Source organism: Octopus bimaculoides, chromosome 20, assembly GCF_001194135.2.
Source record: "Octopus bimaculoides isolate UCB-OBI-ISO-001 chromosome 20, ASM119413v2, whole genome shotgun sequence".
Taxonomy (NCBI): domain Eukaryota; kingdom Metazoa; phylum Mollusca; class Cephalopoda; order Octopoda; family Octopodidae; genus Octopus; species Octopus bimaculoides.
The window spans coordinates 15,991,142-16,002,036 of record NC_069000.1 but is presented as its reverse complement, the minus strand read 5'-3'; the positions used below and the strand labels follow the sequence as shown (position 1 = coordinate 16,002,036).

Here is a 10,895-nt window from a genome sequence, read left to right as displayed (position 1 = left end):
AAGTTATGAAGGGGTTATATGAGGTGCTTAAACCAGAATTCCATACAGCAAATACAACTGTGACAAAAATTGCATTTACGACAGCAACATCAGCAAATGATCCCCAAGAAAAGATATATTAACAGAAATAACATCAGCTGGACCAATAACAACAACAAAATATAGCTGTAACAGGAAGCTCGGTGACAACATAGCAACGGCAATAACAAATATAAACACACAAAAACAAAAACAAGAACAAAAAAGTAGTAGTAGTAGTAGTAGTCCTTTCAATTATAGGCATAAGGTCTGAAATTTTGGGGGCGGTGGCTAGTCGATTACATCGACCAGCGGGTTTGACCGGTACTTATCTCATCAGTCCGAAAAGTTTTTTAAAAATTTTTTAAAGGCAAAGTCGATTTCGGGGGTAATTTGAACTCAGAACGTAAAGGCGGATGATGAAATACTGCTATGCATTTTATCCGGAGCGCTAACAATCCGATTCTGCCATCGTGCCAACCATTTTGCAGCATATTTTGGCACAAGGTCAGCAACGTTGGGCGAAACCGCTGAAAGTTGATTACATTGACCCAACACTACCACCAGTTCCTGACTGGTCGGTGAAATTAAACCCCAATCAAGCGTAAGGGTTTATGATATCAATTAGCCCCACTCCCAACCCAAATTTCTGATTTTGTGCTTAGTTTCGAAATAAAAATAATACTTTCTACTATAGGTATAGGGCCTGGAATTTGTGGGGAGTGGAATAGTCAATTACATCGACCCCCGAGAGGATAAACGGCAAAGTCGACCTCAGCGGAATCTGAACTCAGAACATAGCGACGGGCGAAATACTGCTAAGCATTTTATCCAGCGTGCTGACGATTCTGCCAGCTCACCGCCTTCCAAATAATAATAGCAATAATAATAATAATAACGATTTCAAATTTCTGGCACAAGGATAGCTTGGAGGAGGGGATTAAGTCGATTACATCGACTCCAGTGCATAACTGGTACTTATTTTATCGACCCTGAAAGGATGAAAGGCAAAGTCGACCTCGGTGGAAATAATAATAATAATAATAAAGATGATGATGATGATTATATAGACCTGATAGAAAGAGCCCACATCCTACACAAGACACTCTCAATTCAGTAATACAACCCAAACAAAACAATCCACAAACACATAACACACTCTATACAGTAAATATCCAATAAAATAAACTACTACCACAACATGTACACTACAGGCCGGATACCCAACAAAAAGAACACAACTCGCATTGCACACACAATACACAATACAAACATGAACACAACAAAAGACTGCAACCAGACACCATAAGAAAATAAATTGCCTCAATGCAATCCCAGGGAGAGTCTGTACTCCACACACACACACACACAACTACAAAACAGGACACACAATGCTGCACACACCCCAGCAACACGGTGGTGTAGCTGGTGATGCAGTAGAAATCTGCCTGAAGCTATCAAATAATAATCCTTTCTACTATATGCACAAGGCCTGAAATTTGTGGGGAGAGGACAAGTCGATTACATGACCCCAGTGTCTCACTAGTACTTAATTTATTGACCCCGAAAGGATAAAAGGCAAAGTCGACCTCAGCGGAATTTGAACTCCGAACGTAAATAATAATAGCTTCAAATTTTGGCACAAGGCCCGCAACTGGTATTTATTTTATCGACCCTAAAAGTGTGAAAGGAGAAGTCGACCTCGTCGGTGGAATTTGAACTTTAAGTACTGGGGTAGCTGTAATCGACTTACCCCAACCCCCGAAATTGCTGACCTTGCGTCAAAATTTGAAACTAATAATGATAATGGTTTCAACTTTTGGCACAAGGCCAGCAATTTTTGGGAAGGGACCAAGTTGATTTAAACGGTTCTTAAAGTGTGAAAATGGAACGAATTCTAGATCATCCGAAAAGCCATATCACGCCACAGTTTCACATTGTCAAACTATCCAACCAATGTCAGCAAGGAAGATGGACCTTAAATAATAATGGTAGCTGGTTTCATCTCTTCACATTCCAATTTATATATATATATATATATATTTCAAATTATTTAAACAAATTGAACAGTGAAGGATATTATGTACAATAATAGTTTCCAATGTAATAAAGCTGCTTTCCCATTTGCTTAATCTTGTTCTGATTTAATATGCTTGAATTAGATGTCATTTAAACAATTAAATAACAACATAGTGAGCTAAAAGTCACGCACCAAACCATTTGACATTTTATTTATATCACATTATTATTATTATTATCTTTTTATCACAGGTTTTATTGGAACTCCTGCATGCATTGCAAGCTTACTACCTGCAGCCCACGGTACCATGCTATTCATTTTTTTCAGCTATTTAATACTTTGCTGATTATTCTAGCCGCGCCAAGGAGGCAAACTTTTTGCTACAGTTCTACTGGGCCCTCTATTCCAATTTCCTTTATATTCCTCTTGATGCATTCTGATACTGTTCCAAAGAACCCAACAATAATTGGCACTATCATCACCTTCTTCATTTTCCATAGCCGGGCTATTTCGTACTTAAGAGGGTTGTATCTATCTATCTATCTTGTAGTCTTCTTTCTTCCCTATTCGTGAGTCAAAGGAGCATGCAGTATCAACTATATAGCATACGTGGTGCACCTTGTTCACCACCACTAGGTCCGGTCAATTATGCTCTAGCACCTGATCTGTTTGGATTGGGAAATCCCAGAGGATTTTGCTAGTCTCTGACTCTGCCAATCTCTGTAGTCTGTGCTCATACCACATCTTGCCTCTCTCTATCCCCCACTTTTCGCACGGTTTCCAATGTAGCACTTTCGCTACCTGGTCGTGTCGCCACAACTTGCAGTGGTTTTGAGTTAAGTCTAGGACATTCGTTCGTGATATGGGCAACGGTTTCATCCACTCTATTGCAGATGCGACACAGCGGAAACACTTGCTCATTCTTAAGGTTGACCGTCCAGTTCGTGGCACGTGATGAGCTGGCAGAATCGTTAGCGCGCTGGACGAAATGCTTAGCAGTATTTCGCCCGTCGCTACGTCTGAGTTCAAACTTTGCTGAGGTCGACTTTACCTTTCAGAAAGCCAATACTGTTGATGTAAGGGACATAACTCTGTGACAAGTTAATATTACTAAATTAGATCCCTTTCTATCAGCTGGCATGCATGCGAGTGAATTACAAAACAGCTACAGTGCATTAGTAACTTGACGTGTACACACCCTCTTATAAGAACTTTTCTCTCCGAGAATCTTGTTTTTAAGTATAGTGGCCTTTCTGTCCGAGCCAAAATTGTAGTATATGGCTTGCATTATAGACGTGTAAGTTTTTAATTTCATGTTGATATCAGGTGGAGAGAGACATTGGGACTAGTCCTGTTTGGTGATCTCTTTCTCAAGTGATTTCTAGTTTGCTTTGTAGTAGTTCAGATTGTGGTATGTTTGAGAAAAGACAAATGCATCATTTATGTGATGCTGCAAAGACAACTCCCAACATATCTCACACAAGCAAATTTGAATGAAAAGTCTTCTCCAAATATCTCAGACATTCCATACTCCATCAGTGCATCGAATGTATAACAAGAAAGTACTTACTTGGAGAAATGCATACATATACCATTATCTGAATTTTGGAATAAAATTTCAATTTAGTTTATTCTGTACAGAAAAACACATTCGTTTTCGTCAGTTCAAAACATTAACAGAAGAAATATATTCAAAGTTAAAATATATAACAAAATTCTTTTATTTATAAAATTCAGTCATTCAATGCCAAATACACAGTGTGTAATATAAAATTTTATTTACACATGCTGGAGAGAGGAAAAAAAATTTAAGGAGCCATTTTGAAGTCCATGGAATGATAGATCATAAATTATCACTTTGTAGAAGAAAAAGACCTTTATCTAACCCAATACCAAGAACCTAAAAGTGTTAGAATAAATAAAAAGTATACAGTGATTTGCATGAGAGTAATTTTACTATAATTGGGACTTCTCTATCAATTAGCAATCTGATGTGTATAGAAAGGTATAAAAAAAACCCCACAAAAAAGAACCGCAATATTGTAATAAAAATATGGAGAGAAAAAATACCTTATGATTAAGAAATGTTAGCAATTAAAAATAATAAATGCTGTAAGCTAACTAATGTAAGAAATAGAACACAATAACAGTAACCACTCATACATGTAGATAAATGCTCAACAATCACAGATTGCCCATTATCACATTATAAATCCCATTCTCTGTCATACAAATGAAAAATCCTTTCATTACCAACAGCTTTCACTTGACAGTAACAGGTATTATTAATCCCAGGAATTGACATAAACAAAGACAGATGTCTGCATTTGTGATTCAAAATATGTTGGTTTCATATATAATATATATATATATATATATATATATATATAATAAATATATACACTTTTTTGACAGAGGGTGTAACAAATATTGTGTACTATTATTGAAAAAATTGTTGGAGAGAGAGAGAGAGAGATTTAAAAGCAATATATAAATTTAAGAGTATCACCAATGTCTTTTTCCCCTCTTAGATATCATGTCTCATCAGTCACACCTCATGAAGAAAGTGAACAGAATGCTTTGTTTCTTTTTTTTTTTTTTTCTAAATCAGTAATTCACTGAAATTTTGGTGTATGCGGTTGAGAGAGATAGAGAGGGCAAGAGACAGACAGAAAGTCAGAGATGTAGATGGAGAGAAAAGTATAGGAAGAACTTACACAAACAAGTATACACATTGATACATGGTCAGTCAGAAACAATATGAAAGAAATTCAAGAGAAATGTATGTTGAATGAAAGAGGGATAATTCCATGGAACAATCCATAAGCAGCAATTTTGGAATAGCTTGACAGCCAACAATTAAACATTATTCAGTTTCAATCTCAACCTCACAATTCTGGTAATATATTTTTTTTAAATATGCTATTTTGTTTTTATAATTTCTTTTTATTATTTTTTGCATAATGTTCAAGTAGATGTTTCTTGTATGCTTCTTGGTCTGACCAAAGTTCAGCAGCATAAGAATTCAAAGGACTGTCGTTATTAGGTTCTGCAAATAAAGAAATAAAAAGAAAAAGAAAAAAAGAGAGAGATAATTGTTTGATAACAGAACTATTTAATGCAGTATTTTTCAACCATATTTTATCTATGCATCCCTTTGATTCCTATTTTACTCAAGTGGACCCTCATAAACATTTGATGACTAAAAAAATCCTTTTATATGTTTAGAATAAAATTATTATTAGGAAATGTATTGAAAAAATATTAAAATCTGTGTATTTTAGAAATATAACCAATTTATTTCACATAAATTTTAACAAATCTTATAAGGGCTCCTGCTGAGAACCACTGATTTAACATACCGTAAATCCTTGAGTATAATATGCAGGGGATTTTTAAGGGGCTGTAGCTCTGAAAAACCTAATCCTTGTGTATAATATGCACCCCTTCTCTAACTTGAGTCAAGGAGGTCTATATAACGTCCTTGGTTTGTAAACGTATATATGGTAACGTCCTTTATTATTATTGTATATATAACATAATGCAAACGTGTAGCTTTTTTGTGCACTTTGTTTGCAGAAAATGAAGAAATAATAGTAATAATGTCAGTGAAAAATAAATATTAAGCAAATTGCCTTTACATATTTATCACTTAGAAAATTTTGCTTAGAAAATATTTTTCATTTTTAACCTCGTATATAGTACGCACTAGAAATTTTGACCACACTTGCCCAAGATGCTGTACAGTAGGACTGAACCTTAAACCACACAGTCAGAGAGCAAACTTCTAAAACCACACGAGCGTGTCTGCAGCTGATCTTGGTAATTCACAACTCTAGATGCTCTTAATTTCTGTGGGTAATGGTACTATATATGTAAGGTGGTAAAACCAGAAGAAATTATGAACATCATCGTTAGGCACGGGAGTGGCTCTGTGGTAAGAAGCTTGCTTCCCGACCACATAGTTCCAGGTTAAGTCCCACTACATGGCACCTTTGGCAAGTGTCTCCTACTATAGCCTCAGGCCAACCAATAACCTATGAGTGGATTTGGTACACAGAAATTGAAAGGAGCCTAACGTGTGTGTGTGTGTGTGTGTGCGTTTGTGTGCATGCACGTGTTTGTTCCCCACGACCAACAGACAACCAGTGTTGGTGAGTTTATGTCAGGATAACTTGTCAGTTCAACAAAAGAGACCAATACAATAAGTACCAGGCTTAAGGTAAAAAAAAGATAAGTACTGGGGATCGATTCATTCGAATAAACTTCTCCAAAACGGTGCCCCAGAATAGCTGCACTAACAAGTAAAAGATCGTATTTATGAGATTGTATACTAAATTTGACTTTTTGCATGAGGTGATTAGTAAAGATGAGATTGGGTTATGACTGTTCACATGTTAAAACAAGACAAGTTGTAGAATTACATGATGATGATGATGAGAATTTACCTCCAAGTAAGCTTTGAATTGACAGAAGAATAGTTCGCACATCATATAACGCTGACCATTGTTCCTTCAGTATATCCAAACAGATATTACCACGTTCATCAACATTTGGATGGAAACACCCAGTATCAAACTTAACTGATGGTGCCTGATATGGGTACCCGCTTGGAAATTGCAAAACTAATTTAAACCGTAATCCATCATAGACCTGGAAAAAGTTATGAGATATAAAAGAGAAAAAATTGTATCAGCATCAACACAGCAATAAAACATCTCCAACCAGTCAGCATTAGGACATAATAGTTAATTAGGAATCAAACTGTGCTAAGTTAAGTTTCCTTGTACTTTTCTTTATTCATAAAAACAATTTAATTTGTGAAAAAAATATTTTCCTTCAACCCTTTAGCATTTAAACCAGCCAAATCCAGGCTAAATACTCTGCATGTTTTATGCTGAAATTAGCCCAATCTGGCCTCTCATACTTACTCTACAATGTCATTTTAAAAATAAACATTTTTAAACATTACTGAAATCTCAAAGCTACAAGATAATGTATGACTAACAAAATAATGTGACTAAATAAGTGTTACATTTGGCAGAGTAATCTGAATGCTAAAGGGTTAAAATTATAATTTGGAGCAAGAATACATTTGTATGTATTTTTATTTGGCAGCTTCTTGATAAGTAGTACTCACTTTCTTTAAGTACACTTTCTCGGTTATTGTGGGTAGGTTGCTTTGGACAATATCAATTGCTTTTGCAGATAGAAGTCCCAACTGTGAAGTAAGAATACAACTTAGTACGAGGCCAACAAGTGTCGTAACTGAATTAAGACTACAAGTTAGTGCCAGATTATTTCCAAACACGTAGTCTAATAATGAAAGATTGTTTAACAATGTTTAGCAATTTCCTAAACTTCCATCCTCCTCAGATCAATATTTTGAAGAATTCTAAGGTAACACGCTGGGAGAATTGTTAGCATGCCTAGCAAAAAGCTTAACAGAATTTCATCTGTTTGATGAAAGGCAGCGAGCTGGCAGAAACGATAGCACACCGGGCGAAATGCTTAGCGGTATTTCGTCAGCCGTTACGGTCCGAGTTCAAATTCAGCCGAGGTCGACTTTGCCTTTCATCCTTTCGGGGTCGATTAAATAAGTTCCAGTTATACACTGGAGTCGATGTAATCGACTTAATCCGTTTGTATGTCCTTGTTTGTCCCCTCTGTGTGTAGCCCCTTGTGGGCAGTAAAGAAATAAGAATTTCATCTGTTTAAGGCGGCAAACTGGAAGAATTGTTAGCACGCCGGGCGAAATGCCTAGTGGTATTTCGTCTGCCGCTACGTTGATGGGATTTAGCAGCCCTTGCTTCCTTAAATCCAACATATAACCAGGATAAACTATTTTGAGTTTTGAATTCCTGATCTTCAACAGAATTTAAAGCAGTTTTTTATTGACATACAAAAAAGTGATGGTATACAATTATTCCCAGTATTGCCCCAGACATGTCTGCCACTACTTTACCAAGCCAATCTACAAGAGAGCTGCTGATATGCTATACTGGTGGTGTAGCAGTTATCTCAATAAAAACTCATGGTTGCAATTTGAGTTGAAGTCATTCTGCCACTTTCTTAGGGTTGTTCCCATAGTTCCAGTATACTGAGATTAATAGGATTATGCTATCCGCACAATTACATTAATAAACCAGAACTGTTGATGCATTTTGTTCAGTTAGGCAAAAATACAATGCAGAAATTTGTTATTTGAGAAGGAAAAAAATTTTAGCTAAACTGAAGCAAAGTCCAATAAAAATGTGGCAAGAAACAATTAGTGCCCATATCTTTGACCTTTCTGCTTCAGTCAAACAAATGGACCCCAGTGCTTATTCTAAGTCTGGTCCTTTTCTCAAACTGCTAAGTTACAGGGATGTAAACAAACCAACACTGGTTGTCAGGTGACTGGTAGGAGACAAAGACACACAAATATATACAATGGGCTTCCACATAGTTTCTGTCAACCAAATTCATTTACAAAGCATTAGTTGGTCCAGGGGCTATAGTAAAAGACACTTGCCCAAAGTGCTGCACAATGGAACTGAACCGAAAACCATGTGGTTAGATTGCGAGTTTCTTAACTACACAGTAATACTTGCACCTGTATATATATATTTCACAGATGACACGAAATAGGACACTGATACTACATCACAGACTTTACTAGTTTATTCCAGCATGGAAAAACACATGACAAAAATGAATGACACTGAATATTTCAATTACCGTTCCAGGAGCACCTTCTATTGTTCCAATCCATTTGAAGAGGTTATCTCCATCAGGAAATGCTGATACTCGATTATCACCAGAAGACTGCAATGATATAAATTTGAAAGCAATTAAAGGAAGTTAGAGCAAGCTATTGTTAGCCAATATTCTGAATAATACAATATTTTTTGACAATCTAATACATACACACAAACATATATACATAAAATTAGTATTAAACAGTTATATATCTGTAGGAAAGAAACTACCAAGTTACTGTCTTCACATACAAAGTAGTTATTACTAGTAAAATATTAAGAATTTGAAGTTTGTTTATATTAACAGTAATTGTTTTTAGCCCTGTCACCCTCCCCTATGGAATTAAAGCAACCATACCCCTATGTAAATAAACAATCACAGAGAGAACAGAAATAAAAGGTTGAATTTGAATGCTACTGATCCTTTAGGAGCAAGCTAAATGCAGCCTAAGAAACATAGTTAAGTCTCTGGTTATAGCAGTAGATAGAAAGTAACAAACACAGACTTATAAATATAGACAATAAAGTGTTAATTCTATTTCTAACAATTCAGTTACTATATATCCTAATATCTTACACAATATTTCTTTTCTTTACATTTTGATGCAGGGTGGATGGAAATGTCCGTGATAATTGGAGATTCTTATCTGTAGTAGAGATTGATACAATTCAACTTTGTTTGAATTCCTGAAAGTTGATACCTTTGAGAGAAAATGTAGAGAGGAAGAGATTTTCAGGCAAAATGCATGGGATGAGGTTTTGGCACAAGACACAGTAAGAGAAGAGTGGAGGATGCAATAGGAGTGACTGTTCTTAAATTGTACATGATGTGCCATTTCAAAAGGAACAGGATATACAGTTTCTGACTGCCTATCTCAGACTGTGTTGTGAACCAACAACTTTACACCCACTGCGGTCTCCCCTCTTGAGGGAACTCTTCTGACGAAGAGACTACAGTGGTTTGGTCACATTGTGGCGCCCCATGACAAACTCATCTGGAAGGCAACAGTACCAGATCCTTCCCTGGGTTGGCATAAGCAAAGAAGCGGTCAGCTGAAGACATGGCTCACAACAGTCAAAGTAGATATGAAGCTCGTTTCTGACCCTGGAGTCTTTGGCATTCATCGCTGTTACTGGGAATGGCTTCAACACGCTGCAGAATCAGCCACTAACAGATGTGCATGAACCGCTCTGACCCGTGATGTGGTGAACTCAATAGGAGCCAGCTTAACCCCTCCCAGGTGAATGCCATTACAAGACAAGAGGATATACAGTTTGGAGGAGAAAGTGATAGACAACTACCATTCTTTTTGCACAGTATGCACTTTTTCCCTCAGTTAGATACTCACTAAAAATTATTCAAACAAACAGGAATGCAACTTACCAGAAGTACCATCAGTTCTTGCTGTAGTCTGTGGGGTGAAAAAGAAAGAAGGAAGTTATGAAAATAAGTTAGTTATTCTAACATTAAAATGTTCTTTTCTGTCATTAACCCATTAGCATTCCAATTACTGTCAAATGTATGCTCATTTGTTCATGCATTATCTCATAGCTTCCAGATTTTGAAGATGCACTTATTTTTAGAATGACATTGTATAGTAGGTGTAAGAGGCCTGATCTGGCTGGTTTGAACATTTGAGCCTAATATGGTCAGTTTAAATGCGAAAAGGTTAAGCAAACTCCACTGTTGCAAAAACAAGGCGCCATAGAGAAACAAGTAGTCAATTAAATCAACCTCTTATATCCAATCAACTCTATTAAATAAAAGGGAAAAGTTGGCATTTGAACTAAAAAAAAAAAAGGTGACTTACTAAGTCGTATAACTGAAGTAGAATATTTTTCATTTGCAATCTCATAGTAACAGATGAACCAATACAACAATTACCAACCACATTATAGCTTCAATCACCTATATTTTTTTGCACGTGCGGTTGTGTGGTAAGAAACCTACTACCCAACCATATGGTTCCGGGTTCAGTTCTACTGCGTGGCACCTTGGGCAAGTGTCTTCTAATATAGCTTCAGGCCATCCAAAACCTTGATTGGATTTGGTAGACAAACACTGATAGAAACCCATCGTGTGTGTGTGTGTGTGTGTGTGTGTGTGTGTGTGTGTG

At 36.4% G+C, this 10,895-nt stretch overlaps 1 protein-coding gene across 1 annotated transcript in view; it reads right to left on the bottom strand.

Annotated features, from left to right (window-relative positions):
• Positions 1-3,728: 3,728 nt before the first annotated feature.
• LOC106879102 (ubiquitin-conjugating enzyme E2 C) overlaps positions 3,729-10,895 on the bottom strand; it is a 10,935-nt gene continuing 3,768 nt past the window's right edge. Inside the window, exons 2-5 of the mRNA XM_014928538.2 lie at positions 10,163-10,190; positions 8,759-8,845; positions 6,487-6,691; positions 3,729-5,087 (exon numbers count right to left, since the gene is read on the bottom strand). Coding sequence (XP_014784024.1) covers positions 4,972-5,087; positions 6,487-6,691; positions 8,759-8,845; positions 10,163-10,190 — 436 coding nt within the window. The 3' untranslated portion in view covers positions 3,729-4,971. The remainder of the gene's footprint in view (positions 5,088-6,486; positions 6,692-8,758; positions 8,846-10,162; positions 10,191-10,895) is intronic.